The 19,774-nt window shown below is 19.2% G+C and overlaps 5 protein-coding genes across 5 annotated transcripts; 4 read left to right on the forward strand and 1 right to left on the reverse strand.

Annotated features, from left to right (window-relative positions):
* Positions 1–6,223: 6,223 nt before the first annotated feature.
* Positions 6,224–7,301, forward strand: PBANKA_1329900 (conserved Plasmodium protein, unknown function; the record flags this gene model as incomplete). The annotated part of the gene is made up of 6 exons (XM_034566904.1): positions 6,224–6,336; positions 6,525–6,589; positions 6,753–6,812; positions 6,902–6,915; positions 7,075–7,150; positions 7,243–7,301. 6 exons carry the CDS (start codon positions 6,224–6,226, stop codon positions 7,299–7,301), a joined length of 387 nt encoding a protein of 128 aa, XP_034423455.1.
* Positions 7,302–7,599: 298 nt separating this feature from the next.
* On the reverse strand, positions 7,600–8,421 carry PBANKA_1330000 (enkurin domain-containing protein, putative; the record flags this gene model as incomplete). The annotated part of the gene is made up of 1 exon (XM_034566905.1): positions 7,600–8,421. The coding sequence occupies one exon, from the start codon at positions 8,419–8,421 to the stop codon at positions 7,600–7,602; it is 822 nt and encodes a 273-aa protein (XP_034423456.1).
* Positions 8,422–10,112: 1,691 nt separating this feature from the next.
* Positions 10,113–11,328, forward strand: PBANKA_1330100 (60S ribosome subunit biogenesis protein NIP7, putative; the record flags this gene model as incomplete). Its single annotated transcript, XM_034566906.1, has 6 exons — positions 10,113–10,168; positions 10,308–10,394; positions 10,485–10,530; positions 10,621–10,776; positions 10,976–11,128; positions 11,287–11,328. 6 exons carry the CDS (start codon positions 10,113–10,115, stop codon positions 11,326–11,328), a joined length of 540 nt encoding a protein of 179 aa, XP_034423457.1.
* Positions 11,329–12,198: 870 nt separating this feature from the next.
* Positions 12,199–14,868, forward strand: PBANKA_1330200 (conserved Plasmodium protein, unknown function; the record flags this gene model as incomplete). The annotated part of the gene is made up of 1 exon (XM_034566908.1): positions 12,199–14,868. One exon carries the CDS (start codon positions 12,199–12,201, stop codon positions 14,866–14,868), a length of 2,670 nt encoding a protein of 889 aa, XP_034423458.1.
* A 1,228-nt stretch (positions 14,869–16,096) lies between these two features.
* Positions 16,097–19,338, forward strand: PBANKA_1330300 (conserved Plasmodium protein, unknown function; the record flags this gene model as incomplete). The annotated part of the gene is made up of 2 exons (XM_034566909.1): positions 16,097–16,283; positions 16,376–19,338. The coding sequence occupies 2 exons, from the start codon at positions 16,097–16,099 to the stop codon at positions 19,336–19,338; spliced, it is 3,150 nt and encodes a 1,049-aa protein (XP_034423459.1).
* Between the last annotated feature and the right edge of the window lie 436 nt (positions 19,339–19,774).

Below are 19,774 nucleotides of genomic sequence, written 5' to 3' on the forward strand. Positions count from 1 at the left end.
TAAATGTATACACGTAAAACTATTACAAAGTCACAATTCAAAATAAAAAAAAGTAGTTAATATATTTCTTTTTTATATGATACAAGGAAAAAAACAAATCATATATAAACAAATATCTGCATATCAACAATATGCCTTTTTTTATATGTCTAAACGCATTATTCTATATAATACACACTAATATATAATATAAGCCTTCTTATCGGTATATATATATGACTATATGTGTATTTAAAAAAATATATATATAAAATAAAGCAAAAGGTTAGATATATAATACTAACTAATATGAATAATATTCTTAATAAAAAAAAAAAAAAGTAAAAAAAAAAAAAAGTAAAAAAAAAAATACATAAAATAATCGCATGTATTTCCAATTTAAGTATTTATATGAACATAATATTCAAAAACACCTATTCGTATATTTATAATTTTCTTATACAAAAGTGTATATATGAAAAATTAAGCGTATTTATTATATACACATATACATATAATATTAAAAAAAATAATAATAATCATACAAAATAAAGAATAAGGAAAATTATAACAAATAATGTATTTATGAACAATGTTCCAACTTAATTATATATGCATAAAAATTATTTCATAAAAGGAGAGTGTAAAAAAAAAAAAAAGAATATTTCTATGAAAATATAAATATGATGTAAAATAGATATCAAATTTTAATAAAAATATTAAAATTTAACAAATAATTATATCCAATAAGATAGAATTACAAATATATATAAGATATATTGCATAAACATATATACAGGAAATATTTTTTTGGCCCCTGATTAATAACACCAAAAACTCATAAAAAAAATACATATATATAGAATATGCACAAGTATTAATAAAATTCAAAATTTTCATATATAATATAATGATCATATAAAATATGGGTAAAATCAAATTAAAAAGTTGGAATTATTTTTCCATATAATAAACTTTATTTCTTTTATATGTATTATTATGCATAACAAATAGCACAATCATTTAAATATATTTTATATATGTATAAATTTTTGTAAATATAATATCAATACATATATATATATATATATATATATATATATATATATATATATATATATATTCTTATATACAAAGAATATATTTTTGTGTTTATATTAAGACCAAAATAGAATAAAACAACACTTTGACATTTTTTTTAAAGGTTGAAAAGTAGATATTTTTAAAAAATATTGTCTAAATATCGAAAAAAAAATAGATGTATATATACAAACATATATGCATTTATATGTGCACAAAAAGCATAAAACATAATGTGTTACGCGATTTATAAATAATCAAATATATATAATATTATATGAACAAAGGAGGGAATTATCATTCCTTATAAAACAATAGATACATATATATATATATATATATGTTTACTTGTTTAGCTCCTTTCCCCCCCCTTTTTTATTTTTTAATAAAATAGTAACATCACAATTAAATATATAACTAAAAAATTAATACGCCATGATGTATTTTATTAACAATTTTTTTTTTATTTATAATACATAAAAATACAATTTAAAAAATAGTAAAGTTAAAATACATCAAAAAATATATAGAAATTAATATAATAAAAATAATTAATACATATTAAAGATTATTAAAAAAAAAAAAAAGTTACACTATTGAAGGCGTTTATATAATAGATACATGTACACACAAAAATATCTAAACATATTTATTATCAACCTAATAATTGTTTATAGTATTCTTCATTTCTCTGTATTTAAAACATTGAAAACATTAAATATAATCACAACATTATTAATACATATAAGTTTCCAAAAGTGTGCACATTAATTTTTTAAATTATTTAGTATGTATACGTGTAGATCTTATTAAAAAAAAATACTAAATTAGTGTGCATATAAAAAAAAAAAAAAACATAATACTATGAATATTTAATTGTGTATAAAAAGTAGTTTGAAATAATTTCATATGCATATACTGTATTATGTGTATACAAATATGTAATATCGTATAGATATTTTATAATCTAACATTTATACAATTCAATATTCATATATACCATTATTACACAAATATGTTAGATATATACATATGCAACACTTACACATGCATATGCCTTTAAATCAACAAAAAAAATATACATAGATGTATATAACTATAATCTATAGGTATTTATACAACTATGCATAATGCATATATACATATAAAAAAAATATAATATATGCATATTATACATATTATATATAATATAGTATATATTACATACATGCAATCATATATATAATATATATATTATACAATATATAAATGCAGTAATATATATACATATACTATTTTTACATAAATGCATGATATAATTATACTATCCATTTATATATTATATATATAATAATAATATCGTGTTTTTAGCATAAAAGCGTTACATAAAAAACACATTGTTCTCATAAATTAATTAATCATGCAATGAAAAAAAATAAGAGCATGTAAATAATTATAATTTATTAAATATATATATTTTTTTAATTGTATATATTAAAAAATATATTATAAATGCATTTATTAAATTTATTAGAGCATTATTGCATCTATATATTACTTTTCTCCATAATAAATATTTAAGTTTAAAATTATTTATAAAAATGTAGATATAATATTTTGTGAGCAATTATATAATAATTTATGCCTATTTTTAATATATAAATATTATGTATATATATAATATGGTATATGCATGAACTGCTTTATATATTTGCCCCTTTTTTAGGATTTTGTAGAAACTTCATATAGTTTTTTTTTATAATTCTTAGTTGCATGCATATGGTTTTCTTTTTTTTGTGCATGCAAGGCCTTACGTATAAAAATATAATATAATTGCTTAATATAAATACTATTCAGGTTTTCATATAATATAATATCATAAATAAAAACATATATAATATATTAGGGAAAAAAATAAAAAACATATATTTTTATAAATATATGTTAGAAATATTATACAAAAAAAAGAAAATCATGTTTTTATGAGCTTATTGCATATGTAATATCATATGTATAAATATTTCTTATAAATACGAAACTTTGCTTATTTAACACATATAATGCATATAATATAAATCTTATACACATATATTATACACTTATATGCCAGATAAATTAAATAAGTTGATGTTTAGATTCATAACTTAGCAGTTTTATATATCAAATATATTTTTTTAAACATACACAAGTTTGTTAATCTTTAAATTTAGCGTTTAAATCAACTTATAGACAAACATAAGTGATAATTAAAAAATATCATAATAAAATTTGTAGTCTATATTATATTAACAGTTCATATAAAATTGTGTAAAGTCATATTAAAATATGTATGGTCATAAATAATATAATTTTATGCATATTTATTACTATCAAATTTGAAAAAACTTATTATAACAAATAATACATAAGATATAAATTATATACTTATACAAATCATATATTTATAATGACAAAAATTAAGCACAGTTTTATATTAAAGGCACACATATATATATATATATATATATATGAATAAAAAGTTATATTGCTTATATAATTATAATATTTGATAAAATAAAACAATAAATTATACTTTTTTGTTAATATAATGTTGCTATTTTACACCTTCAATAAAAATGTACATAATTATAATATGTATATAAAACAAAACATTACTTGTATAAGAATAGTAATATTAATATTTTTGACACATGAAATAAAGGTATATCCTATATGTTTAGTTTGCAACTTTTTATGTATTTGTAAAGTAAAAATTAAATATTATCTTTATTTCATTAAAAATGCTATTATTAGTATACTTATGCATTCTATAAATACAAAATATGTAATATAATTTATATGAAATTTTTTTTTGAGAAATAAATATGTATTTAATTGCCTAAGTTATATTTTACAATATATATATACGTGTATATAATAAAAGGAGCATATATATAATATTTATATAATTAAAATAGTTGTATATACGCTATGGTTTTATAAGCATTTCTCGTATATATGTTGTAAATAAAAGCCATGAAATTTACAATAAATATAATTAATTTTTACATACATATATTCAAATTATGTGTTAATGTCAAAGATAATTAAATATTTTTGTAAATATGTGTAACAATTATTTAGGGGTATACACATATTATTTATTAATTTCATTAATGTGGATGCAAATATAGCATAAACTAAAAAATATAAAATATTGCACTTTAAAACGCAAATCGAAAGACAATTAAGCATGTACATATGCATATATTTATTTTTTGTTGTTACTAATGACTTGAATATATTTGTTCAAAGAGCTAATTAATAAGCTTGTATAGATATTTAAAAAATATATTGTAGAATTGATATTTTACATGAAAATAAAACAAACCAATTATATTATACATATTTTTTCAATGCATAGTATTGTGTACTTTAAATACAATATAATATATAGTTATGTGAATTTACACCAACACACATGTGTGTTATGAAATATATATTAGATAGGAGTATGTGTATACAATAAAATAATAAATACAAAGTAAAAAATTATTCTATATAAATAACAGGGGAAAATAATATTATATAAAACTAATTTTATTTTAAATAATTGAACAAAATAATTACTCAATTTATAAAATGATTGAATTATAGAACAAAAAAAAAATACACTTTTTGAACTTTTTTTAATTTTTACTTTTAACACTATAAATGATCTTCTAAAATGTCTAATATAGATGTAATAATAAATATATATACAACTTATAGGTGTTAAATATGACTATATAAATTTAGTTAATTTTTTTTTGCCCTCAAAAATAATTTAATTTTAAGTTTGTTTAAAAAACAGCATAGGGCTAATAATAAAAAATTAAAAAATTTTGTGTTGGGCACCCGTTGTGTGTACTTAGGATTGCAAATTTAGAGCAGTTGCGTGTTTCATTATATATTTATATATTATTTCATATAAATTCTTGTTTTTGTAAACCAGAATAAATTTCTAATTTTTTCTTGGGTTTTTACAATCTGTTATACACAAATATTTGATGAACCATATAATCAACATAGTAATGATTTGCATTGGGAAAAAAAATAAACTAAAAGTGTTAGAATAAAAATCTATCTATATAGTTAATATTAAATATATATATTTATTTATATATTGTTTTGTTTATATGTTTTTATTTTTTTAAATATAATCAAATAAAAATTCATTTACATATTTTTAAACCTATTAAAAAAACAATTTTTTTTAATTTTTATCTAATGTTTCAACGCAGAAAAGTTTTGTAATTTAAATTTATTTCCATATAATTGTAAAAGAGTATATCAATTATACCATAATATATAGTATGTGTATATATTTTTTTTTAGTTATTTTATATTATTATAATTTTTTTTTAAAGTTTATTGAAAATATTTTTAGCGAAAATTTAATTGCGTTTGTATATTTGGGAACTCCTATTTGTTAACCATGTAAAATAAGTAGAAATCGTTTATATGTACTGGCTTATTCTTATAATAACTTTATACTAACAAATCAATCAAATTATTGTTTAAGTATTTGGATCGAATAATGTAATATGGAAACCAATTTTACCTGACTTGTTCATATATTTTGTAAAAAAATAGAACATAACACTGAATAAAGAATATGTGTATATAAATATTAAATAAAGCTAAACATATGTTCCCTGGTATATATATTGCTACAAATTATTTAAGTAACTTTTTATTTGTATTTTTAAACTGAAAAAATAATTTTTAAATCATTAATAATTATCATTTAAAAGAAATGGAAAATATTTTTGTATAAATTTTTCATTTCTCTCAACGATATAATATGAAATCTTATTTGTCGTCTTATCCTTGTGTATGTACATAATCATTATACACACACTTGTATAGGAGCAGGCTGAAATATATATTCATCGCCTATGTATATATAATATATAGAAACATATTTATATATATGTATGTCTATACTTATGTACACACTATAAACAGAGAAACAAATAAACATGTATTTATAATATGGGTGAATTGTTGATAAAGTTGCATAATCTTAATTCGTTTTATTTCGATTTTTTGTTGGTAGATTTTTTATTTTATGATTGTCATTGTATTCATTATACTAGCTTAATATTTTTGTAACATAAAAAATAAATACTTAAATCATTAATTAATATTAAATACACACATAATGAAAATAATTATAATATTTTGTTTTGTCCTTATTATTTTTAAAAATGTTATAATTTCAAAAGGATTAAATGATATTCCTTTAATAAATTATGAAATGGTGCCTTCACAAAGGTTATGAATATATAATATCTTCTTTTCAATATAACTTTATATAAATTTTCAAATTAAATAGCGAAAATATAATGACAAAAAATAAAGAATTATATATAATACAAAATTATTATTCATATTAATTAAAAAAAAATATACATACTAATATATAAGCCAGAAATAAATAATAAATTCTTATGATTTATCAGATGGAAAGTTGCATCAAATGAATTAGCAAAATTAAAAGAAAAATTAAAACTTTTTATAACATCAGGTTTAATATGAATGCATATATATATATATATATATAAACAAGTCTATAATTTTTTGTAAAACTAAATACACCATTTTCGATAATTTTATTTTACCTCATGTTATTTCTATATATATATGAAAAGGATGATCATATATTATTGTACTATTTTTAAAATTTTAAGAAATTCAGAAAGAGGAATCTAATTTGATTCGAAAGTATTACAAGGAATTATTACTTCCTGGTAAAGCCATTGAAAAAAAATTTTCAATTTTTTATAAAATGTATAGTGTGAAAATAATATATATATATTTTTTTTTTTTTTTTGAATAGATGAAGATAATATGGTAAAGTTAAAAAAATAGACAAATAATTATTATGGATATGTTTTTATCCTTGTTCAAAAATTATGAATTTAGTTATCTTATATAAAGGAATATTAGCAACAAACAAAATATAAAAATATGTACATACATAATATGTATATCTATTTATCTACAAATTAGAATAAATTTGAATCAGAATTATTTTCTACAAAAAAGGAGGATACAAATGATTTATTAGAAGAAGATACTGAATTTGGTAAATATATGTGTGCTTATAAATATTTTATTATCTTCAAAAAAATAGAAATAAAATATATTTACTACTCTTTTTATGTTTATATATTGAAGGAACAATAATTCAGGGAAAACAATCTTTTGATGCAAATGGGCCTATATTATTAACATAAATTTTATAAAAAAACAAAATGAAAGAAATGTAAAATAATTTAAATTTATAATTTTTTATTTACACATAGGTTTTCTAATTATATGTTTTTTTTTTTTTTATAAAATATAGTAGTATAATTTATTGTGCTTTTTGTTTTATGAAAAATAAATAATAAAACATAAATTTTATTTTATAAACTTAAAATAAAAAGTGAGTTAAAAACATGTATTATTACATATAATGAAAAATAGTAAATATTATATTATTCTATAAATTTGGAAAAATAAAAACATGGCAAAAAAATTGATACTATCCATTTAGCAGCCATATTTTTCTAATTTCTGTATGTCTTTTTCTAATTGATTTAGTTGTTTTTCATAATTTTCTTTTTTTTTCAATTTTACAACAGAATTAACATCAACAACATGTGATATTTTCATATACTCTTTGTTAATTTCATTAAATTTATTTTTAAGGTTTATTAATAAATTTTGTTTTTTTGCTTCTAATTCTATAGATATCTTTTCTTCATCAATAATATCTTGTTTTTTTAAATTTTGTTTTTCTTTTAATTTTTCTTTAATTTCTATAAGATATGGACTAATTTTTCCATAGTCTTCTTTATGTAATGGATTTTCATCCAATAAAATTTTCCCTACTTTTTTTTTTTTTTCAATTGGTTTAGCATTAATTATTTCTACAGCATTATCATATATATAATCTACATCAGCAGTTATATTCATTAAAGGTATATCATTTATATCTGGTATTTTGTCTTTATATTTTTTTTTTTTTATCTTAACAGTTAATAATGATGGATTTGTTTTTTTTATTTCACTAAGTGAAACGACAACTGTATTTTTTTCTCCTTTTTTTAAAATTTTCTTTTCATAGTTATTTTGTAAATCTTTTACTTTTTTTTGTTTTTCAACTTTTTTTATTAATTCCCCTGATGCATTTGCAATATTATATCTTTTCCCTCTTAAATTAAATGTAGAATAACTTGGCAATAAATTTGGGTTATGTATTGATTTATATAAAATATTTTTTATTTTTATTTCATCACTTTTTTTTATTATATTATATACATTATCTTCTCCTAAATCTATACTTTCAAACATGGCCTCATAGTCTTCCATTTTTTCTCATATTTTATATTCACACTAAAAGGTTTATTATTTTTTATTTAAAAATTGTTAAATATTTATTGTGTATTATAATATATATATCTGTTAATAAGAATATATATGTTTATATATATAGTATATAAGATTGTATTTCCCCACTTTTTTTTTACTTTACATAGTTATAGATCGAGTATATTTTATATTTTGTCTTTTTTTTTTTTTTTTAAATGGACCTATAATGTAAAATTGTTGATATTACAATATGATGGAATTTATAATATATTCAATTCGGTTTGTATAACTTATTAAAAAAATATAACATTTTCAATTATTATATTTCATATTATTTTCCTTTTATTGTTATTATTAATCTTATACACATTGCATACCTTAATTTTATGAGTTTGAAATATAAGATGCACATTGTTTAGAAACTATATAATACTTCCCCTCGCATTATTTATAATTTTTTTATAATAAAACATTTATTTTAATTTTTGTTTAAGCACGTTCATAAAAATATGGAAATATCATATATGTGAAAATGATTTTTGATATATATACTAAAGTAAATGAATATGTAGAGAGAAAATAATATACATCCAACATTGTGCATATATATTTTTATAGAAAAATCTTAAGAAATAATATAAACACAATTCTCTAATATTTTCATTAAATGTCTTATATGAATGTATTACATAAATTTACAATTTCCTTTTTTTGAATTCTTAATATTAGCCTATATATTTTAGGGAAGTTTTTAAGAAAGTAAGCATTTTTTTATATCAAATATTGGGCAAAAGATTATACCTCTTAATCTTAAGTATTAAGACATTTTGAAAATGTAAATATAATAATAAGATTTCCGTTCTATTATAATATATCCATGAAAATATGAACTTTTAAAAGCATATATATGTATAAATATACGGAGCTATAGCTGGGTGATTAATTTTCAAAAAAATTAAACGTCTTAAACCTATATACATTAACTCTCTAAAATTAATTATATGGATAATAATAATATATGATTTTCATTTTTATTGCCATATAGGCTTTTTTACAAAATTGTAATTTCAAAAAATATTCATAAAGTTGGTTTTCAATTTTATCATCATATTTTATATATATATATCGCTTTTTGATATTTCAAAAATGAAACTTTAATGAGAAAATAATATGACACTCCAAATAAAAATAAATGCACAAAGAAAGTATATAAAATTTTGTTCATTTCCCAAAAAACAAATTAGCAATTTTCTACAAATATATATATTATATAAATAACGGGTTATACCCCTTTTTATTTTTCTGTAATTTTGTATACTTCGCTCTATAAAAAAAAAAAAAAAATATGACTTGTTCAGAAAATAAATTATTAATGGTATTATATTCAAAAATGTTTTTATCATTAATAATAAAAAAAAATATATATTTATATTATTAAAAAACATATGTTATGCAGGTGTATAATGCAAGTACGTATGTAGTTTATATTTGCATACACTTTTTATCACAATATATAGAGATGAAGTAAAATTTAATAAAAATTATATAATTTTTATTAACAAGGAATTTAATGTATTTTATTATTATTATTATTATTTTTTTTTTTTTGAAATAATTATTAATATTTGGCTAGTTAAGAGAACATAATTATATAATATATATAAATATATAACATAAAGTTACAACGCAAAATGAGACCACTGAATGATCAAGAGACTATGCTAGTTTTCAAGAAACTTTCCAAATTGTAACACTTAACAAAATATATATATATAATTCAATTGCAATATTTGTATTGCTTCATTCCGTTGTCATAAAAAAATGACGCAATGAAAAATTATTAATTTTTTCCATACATTTGTAATATATTTTATTTTTTTTCTTAGTGTTGGAAATAACTTGCTGAGTATGTTGTCTTACAATAATGAGGAATATGTTTTGAGACTTCATAGATTTAATGTACATTTTGTTAGGTAAATATAAACATAAAAAAGGAATGTACATATAAGTTTGCTCTTGTATATATATGAACATATATTTTATTATTTGATTTCCTTTTTCAGAGCGGATATAGCCAAACAAGCAGAATCGATTAATAAAAATTCACTAGTAAGAAATTTTTCCTTTTTTACAATAAAATAAACAACCAAATTAATTGCCCGTTATGATGCTATATTTATTTTGTTCATAACTTTTTAGGTTTCATTAGGAATTTGTATTGGAAAAATTACAAAAGCAAATAATTTTTTCCTTAAAATTACATCCCTATCTTTGATAAACGAGTTTTGCATTCATAAAATATGGCTAAAGGAGTCAGGAGAAAAAAATTTTTTATTCGGAAATAATGTCTTAAAGGTATGAAAAGGAAACCCATATAAAAGAAACGAAAACGGAAATAAGTCATGACATTTACATACCCATCGTTATGATAATTTAAATTGTTATCATTTATATTGTTACCATTTATATTGCTACTATTTCCACTCTTTATGCTGTCATTTGTTTATACATTTTTTCATTTTAATAATTTTTATTTTTATGTTAATTTTTGTAGAGTCATTTATTAAAAATCAGTGACAACATAAGGAAAGGAGACGGTGTAATTGTCTTGTCAATGGATGACAATCCAATAGGTTTTGGTATATCTATAAGAAATACCCAAGATATAAAATTGTTAAATATTACGGATATTGTGTTAATTCATCAGGTAATGAATGTTTGATATAATAAATATGCTTATTACAAAATATCCTTTTTTTTTCGTTTGACCTTTTGCAGTGATATACCATATTATTTGTAAATATATGGATATACATATTAATATGATTTTCCATGTTTTCAAAATTCTTTAATTTTTTTTTATAGAGTGATGTTGGAGAATATTTAAGAAATGAAACAGCTTTATAAAAATGAGGATATAATTTGGCAGTATATTATTTTGTATACATAATATGTATCATTGTTTTTTAATTGTATAAAATTTTCCAATTATTAAAATGTTTTCAATTTTATTATTTATTTACTTATTATTTTTTTTGTGAAAAAATTTATTTATAAAAAAATATTCCTATATATTTATTTCGTGATATATATTGTTTGTCATTTTTTAAATTCATCCATTGCGCATATTATATTTTTTTTTATATGTATTCAATTTTGCAAACAAAATTATTCGCAATATTTCTGTAAAAATCAAATGGAAATATCATTTAAACTACCTTTTTAATTATATTTGTTACGAACTTAAAACCGTTGTATATTAATATATTTGGGGATATTTTTGTGGTTGATTTCTTACAAAATACATTATTTAGGAATTAAAATATATTACATTCAAATAAAAAAAAATATGACTTAGTAATAATATTCAAATAAAAAAATATGACTTAGTAATAATATTTAAATAAAAACAAATGTTATAATAACTTAATAAAAAGGTAATATACAAATTTTACAAGGTGAAAAGATAATTATAAAAACATATTACATCCCCTCTTGTAAATTTTTTTTTATATTACTGTGAAGGAATAATCAGTTTTTCAAACCAAATAACTGCATAAATATTTATACAGTTGTGCAGTAGTTTTCATTTTTTTTTTATTGTTACATATTTAAACGGGAAAAGATAAAATAATATATTGTGCAAAAGTAATTGAGGAATTAGAATAAATATAAATTCGGGCATAACAGGAAAATTAGTATAATATATATGCTTGTACAATTTATAAAGGATGCATTTTTTTTTCTACCCCCAATTTAATATTATAAAAGATAAAAATGAATAAAATAAAAAAAAAAAAAAAACACACATGCATGAGAGAAGAAAATAATTCATCAGAAGATGAAGTTAGGAAATTTAATAATAATTTTGATAAAAATGTTAGAAGAAATATTTTTAATTTACCTAAAATAAAAGGAAATGGGATTGTGGTCTATGATGAAAATGATGATAATTATAATGAAAATGAAGAAAAAATAAGACAAAAAAAAAAAAGTAGAAAAGAAGAAAAAAGAGAACAAAAATTAAAAAGCATGTTATACGATGTGAATAAAAAAAAAAAAAAAATAATTAAAAATTCAATTGATGATGAAATGATTAAAATATCAAATAAAATGAATCATTATAAAGATATTAAAAATATTATTGCTGATATATGTAACAATGTTATGGGTGATCAAACAATGTATATAGATAAATTTGAATTACTTTTTTATATTTTACAAGAAGCAATAAAACGAAAAAAAAAAATAATTAGCAATGAATCACCAAATGCTATCTCAAATAATTATTCTGATCATTCCAAAGGTGAATATAAAACAAAATATAAATATTTTGAAGATATTAGTAATGTAGCTTCTATTTCTATATGTACCGTTTTAAAATGCATAACTCCATCATATAAAATTATAAATATGAATAATAATAATTTAAGCAAAGGCAAACAAAACAATTCATCTAAAAATTTTTCAAAAATAATAGAAAATGTAAATGTTATAGAAGAAAAAATAGTAAAATATTTTAAAAAATTTTGCAATATATTAAAAGACAAAATTAAACATAATACTATTGTTTATGTAAATTTACTATGTGAAATTATAACAGTTAATTTGCATTTGTCAAAAAGTGAAAATTTATATGATTTATTAATTATATATTCCAATTCGCACATATATAATAATATAAAATATAACAAATCAAAGGAAAATGGTCAAATTATAAAAAAAAAAAATAATAATTCCGAAATGAATATAAAGATACTGTGTATGAAATGCTTGAATACTATTAAAGAGATAATTGATAATGATTCTAATTTATCCATTACAGTTTATTTAATAGATTATTTTGTTAATAATTTGTTTAAAAGTAATTGTAAAATTAGTTCTGACTTGTTAAGAATATTTTCAAAAATTAAAATTTCAGAAAAAAAAATTAATGCGAAATTATACAGCCAAGATATGATAAATAATATTTCACTCTTAGACAAAGATAATAATAATGAAGAAATAAATGCAAAAACAAACATATGTGGTGAATTAAAAATAATAGAAAAAAATACAGAAAAAATACTGGAAAATCTTTTTTTTGTTTATTTGTGTGTATTAAGAGAGCATAATAAATATTCTATAACTTTTGTAAAAAATGTATTATATGCTATTTCAAACTATGCTCCATATATTAATAAATTATTAATGGATGATGTATTTCAGGAAATAAAATATTTGGCAATAGGAAATGACAAAAAAGCAGTGGATACAAATAATAAAAACAATGTAGTATCTTCAAATTCGTTAAAGTTGGCATCTATTCATATATTTCTTGAAATATTAAACAAAACAAATGATAATATATACATAGATTGTTCATGGATTGCTCAATCTCTTATTGATTTATTAGATTCAGATTTGTCATATTTTTATGTAGGTTCAGCATATTATCTTTTCGAAAATACAAATTTTATTTATAATAGTTTTTTAGACAATAATAAAGGGGGTAATCATAATTTAAAAGATTCAGTTTTTGTGTCAAATCAATATATAAATAATAACAACTATTTGATGGACGATTTTAATAATATAGAATTTCAAGAAAGCAAGTACAATTTCCCATCAGAATTATTATATTGTATTCATTTACTTTTAATAACAAAAAATTTTACTACAAATTATAATACATTTAAATCGAACAATAATATATTATTAGCTAAAATTGTATACAAGTTATATAATGTTTCAATGCATTCAGATTATATAATATCTTTTTGTTTTTTAAAATTAATTAAAAATATTCTCGATAAATACCCTTTAGTTAAATCAATTATTGAAATGGATGGCATTACAATTTCTATTATGGATGGAAATTTATCAGTTTTTTTTCAAAATATTTCTTTTCATTCTTTTTATTTTACTAATATATCATCACTAGCTTTTGATATATCATTAAATGATTCAAATGTTGTTTATAAAACTGAATTAAATGAATATATGAATAAAAATAATATTATTGGGGAAAATAAAATTATTAATTATAACCTTAGTTTAAGAGAAAAAATTATTATTGATAAAAATAAAATATTCAATTATAATTCTAGCGATATCTTTTGTAAAAATGATAAATATATTAATCATGATATGAACAAATTTAAACATACAAATAATATTTCTTATAATTCATCTACAAATATGAATAAAACTTTATCAGTAAATTTTGCAAATCCACACACATTGATGGCTATGGATTTTGTAGAAATTGTTTTTTCATCATATTATGAATTTATAAAAAAATTTCAAATCAATTATTCACTCCAGATGGACAAAAACAGTAATACATATAGTGTTTCTGACAATGGACAAAATGATAGCAACATCTCGAATAATAAACATCGAAAAAAGAATAAAATAAAAAAAAAATTAAAAAGAATAAAAAAAAAAAGAATAAAAAAAAAATAATAAAAAAAAAATAGAAAAAAAATAGAATAAAAATAAAAAGTAGCAAAACACAACGGTTTTAGCAAAAGCTACACTCTACACCTATACATATATTTTGTGCACCTTTAAATTCATTTTTTTATTAATTAATATGCTTTTTAAATTTAAATCGTTTTTTTAACTTAATATTTGTATTTATTTCTCATTTGTATATGCTTTTTTGATCATGTTTCACCAAATTGTTATTCATTTATTATTTTTTTTAAAACTAAACATTTTCAACATATTCACTATTTCAACCCAATTGATATATCCCTGTAATGTTTTTATTTTCATCATATTTAATGATAAAAATAATACAAGAATATCGATCTATTCACATATCTGAGCTTACATATATGCATACACAAATAAATGTACAAACAAAATAATCGCCAAGTTTTTTGTCAATATGCTATTTGATGAAATTCAAATAGTAGTATACATTTAATTTTTTTTTTATTAAAAGACAAATAAGAAAAAAAAGGTGAATATAAAAAAAAATAATTAGAAAGAATAAAAATATTATTTTTAAAATATAGCGTTTTATATTGAACATGTGGAAACAAATTCATAAATGGGATAACTGGATTGGATAAATAAAAGAATGTGAATATTTTTGCTAGTTCTCATATTTTATATTTTTATTAATATATTTAATTAAAATTTTCGTTATGTTTTATTAATACATATAAATATTCATTTAATGTGTTATTTTTTATTATTTCCCTTTTTTTTTGTTTATTTTTATTGCTTTATATTATAATTGTTTTATTTTATTTCCACTTTCGATATTTATTTGGAGATACTACGTTGACTGATTTTTTTCAAGTAATTTTTATGTTTATCATTTTTTTTTCTTTTTTTTCTTTTTACTTTTTTAATTGGTCTTAATTATGCTTAACACATTATTATTCTTTTGATAAAGCAAAATTTCCAATTTATTATTACTATTATGTAATTGCATATAATAATAATATATGAATATTGGGATATATATTTGTCGATCTATTCACATATGGATATCATAAAACTAAATAAAATAAAATTTATTGTTTAAAAAAAGTTATGTTTTTACGATCATAAATTTTTATAATGCCCTGATTTTGTATATCATGAAAATTGGCAAAAAGGAAAATAATTTTGTTAATTTTAATTAGCCAAAAAGGAACATAATATAATACTTTTGTTTTCATTTTTTTACAAAGTTATGGATAAAATCGAAAAAAATAAAAAAAATAACGACATATATAGTGTTGATTTTAAATTGTGTGATAATATATCTGAATATGAGTTAAATATTGACCAAGAAAATGTATGGGAAACTGATATAAATATTATTGACGAAGAAATTCGTAAAATAAATGATAATGACATTTCCTTAGTGTCTACTTTAGGTATGTGTTTCCAAAAGTTGCTACATATAAAAGATGCATTTACACATTTACATCTTTACATATTTGACACATCTTTTTATCCCGCTTTATAGATAACCAAATTGATAGGAATGAATTAAAGGATGAAATGTGTGAAAAATCAGGAAAAGAGAAAATTCAAAGTTTGGAAATACAAGCATATCAAAATGAAACACCAACAGATCCAGAATATAATATAAATAATGAAATAAATATATCAAATACAAATATTGATAATCCTATAAATTGTACTGTTAATACAAACAGTCATTTACTTTTTTCTGAAAATTTGTGTGCAGAAAAAAATTATATTTATTCGAACGAAAATGTAAATATAAATATGAGCAATGAAGAAAATATAAAAAAAATAAAAAATGAGGATAATAATCCTAGATCGATAAATACTAAAACAGAACAAGAAAATTTAGATTTTTCTAAAAATATTACAGATATATCTCACCAAAAAAGTGATAATAACTGTTTTAGTAATAATGAAAATGATACAAAAAATTATGAACAACTCAAAATACAATATAACGAACTTATGAACAAATCTAATGATTATGAAAATGAACTGGCTACATTAAATAATAAATTAGAGAAATGTGAAATAAAATGTCAATCTTTTATGACAAAAATTAAAAATGAAGAAGATAAATGCAATAAATTGGAAAACAAATGTTATGATATGGAATATATTATGAAAAAAAAAGATATTGAATTTAAAGAATATACAGAAAAATTAAATAATGATATAAATGATAAAACTGGTGTTATAGAACAATTGGAAAAATGTGTAGAAAAATATAAAAATAAACTAAGCGAATCACAAGATTTTTTTATTCGAAATGAAAAAAGAAGTATAGAAACTTTAGAAAACAAACTAAAAGATTGTAGAAACGAAAACATATCACTGTTAAATAAGAATAATGAACTAAACAAAATGTTAAATGATTTAAAAATGCAAAAAGAAGAAAATGAAAAAAATATAGAAAGTTTAAAATATAATATGAAAATAAATGAACATGAATCTTTTTCAAACATTGAAAAAATCCAAAAACAAAACGCCCAAATAGAATTATTATTAAATGAAAATAGTAAAAATGAAAAAACAATAGATTTATTAAAAAGTGATAAATTAAAAATAGAAGAAGAAAATACAATTTTAAAAAAAAATTTATTAACAACACAAGAGGAATTAAAAAAAATTGAGCAGCATAGTTATGATATTTATGAAATGAAAAATTATTTAGAAACTATTCTTGAAAAGCATAAGAATGTAATGGATCAATTAGAATCTGAAAAAAATCAAAAAGAAAATCTAAAAATAAAAATAAAGTCATTTTTAACTGAAATTAAAAATTCAGCTATTGCATTAAAAATGTGCAAAATGAAATGCTCATTTTTTATTAATATTATAAAAAATTATGAACATAAAATTTCTGTTTTAGAGAATAAATTGGGAAATTATGAATTTGATAAAGAGAGGGATGGTGATCGAATACATAAACAAATTTGGAAAACTCAAAACGAGAGCCCATCAAATTTTGAAGATATTCATTCCCATGAAAACCCAAACTTATCATCTAAACTTGATAACGAAAATATGAAAAATGAAGTAACAAACACAGTGAATAACTTTAAGAATTATGAAAATTTTAATAATGACAACCAAAATGAACTATTAGAAGAAAAGTTTGATCTCGAAGAAAAAATAGAAAAAGAAATAAATAAGAAAGAAGAAGCTTTAAATAAATTAAATAATCTAGAAACAATATTGAAAGAAAAAAATTTAGAAATAAATGAAAAAAATTATAAAATTAATACATATAAATTATTAAATAAAAATTTGCAAAAAAGTATAACAAATTATGAACATAACATAAATTTAATGAAAGAAAATATACATAAATTAGAAAAGGAAAATGAACTTAAAGAAATCAAAAATTTAATTGTTCCACCTAAAATAATTGTTAATATTTCAAAATTATCGTCATTTGAAAATAATTTTAAAAATGAATTAAAAGAATTAATTGGAACATCTTCTAATTTTTTGGGAAATACTTTTAAATATATAAATGAAAATCCATTAAAAAAAAATCTACAAACTAATCCATTTTTCTTTTCAACTGAAAAAAAAAATGATAACAGTACACAAATAGTTAATAATAAAAAAGACAATTTAATAAGTTCCTATATCAATGATACTGTTGATGTCACAGGATTTTCTAAAAATTTTATATATAATAATATGAACAAAATACCAAATTTTATCAATGATAATAGCTACAAAACTGAAGAATATCAAAATGAGCTAGTCAAAAATGAACATATTTTTTCTGAACAGTCAGATGAAAAAAAATTAGAAAACTCCCCTTTTCTGAGTGACGCAATTTGGAGCAAACAAAACGAAAACTCATATGAGGAAAAGCAAGTTATTAGTACTTATTCTAACATTGGAACCACAAATATTGATGACCAAAATGATGAAGATAATGGCAAAAATGAAAAAAATGACAATAAATATATTGACCTTTTTATGGGAAAAATAAATATGAACACGCAAGGTAACAAATATAATGAAAAACCAAATGATGGTCAAGTTTCTCAATTTTTTACAAATACCGAAAATAAAATTAAAGATCTATTTGATCTTAGTAGAAAAAAAAATTATAATAAACCAAAGGAAAAAATAGAGTCCTTTCAGGATAAAGCGAACGATACAACTTTTACTGAAAAGTTGTTTGGAAACTTTGGAAATATTGGCAATAACAATAGTTATGATATAAAAGAAAGAAATTTTATTGCATGTCAGAATGATCAATTAAACACAAATCAAATTGATAGCTTCATGCCAAACGAGGAAAAAATAAACACAGAAAAAACTCAAAATAACTTTTATATAAATAAAGAAAAAGCAACTCAGGAGCCTAATGCTAATGAAGAAAACAAAAATGATCCAGAACTTGGCTTTTCTGGCGATGATTCGCAAATAAATGATGTATGGGACGAAGAAATCGACTTGGATAATTTTTAAATAAACTGTTTTAAGAAGCTATACTATAACATACATTAATAGAAAGTGTGTAATTTCTTCGGATTGCTATCTCATTAATTTTTCCCACATACTATTTAACTTATGTTATGGAAACATATATATATCCTATTTGGTTTTTTGTTATTTTTGCTATAACATTGGAAAAGGGCATAATATATTTATACAACGCTGAAAATGAGCATTCGAAAATTATGCTACATAATATGTGCTTTTTTATATTTTTTTTGTTGAATTTAAAAATTTAATTAATTTTTTTTACTTTTCTTTTTTTGATTTCTATAAATACAAAAACTAAATTTTTTTAATTTAAAAAAAATCATAATGTAACCTTTTTTCAAATCAAAAATATATATTACCAAGTAATAATGCAACTCTTTTTCTTAAACATAACAGCACTATACATATGTATATGATG

The sequence above is a fragment of the Plasmodium berghei genome (genome assembly GCF_900002375.2).
Source record: "Plasmodium berghei ANKA genome assembly, chromosome: 13".
Lineage (NCBI taxonomy): Eukaryota > Apicomplexa > Aconoidasida > Haemosporida > Plasmodiidae > Plasmodium > Plasmodium berghei.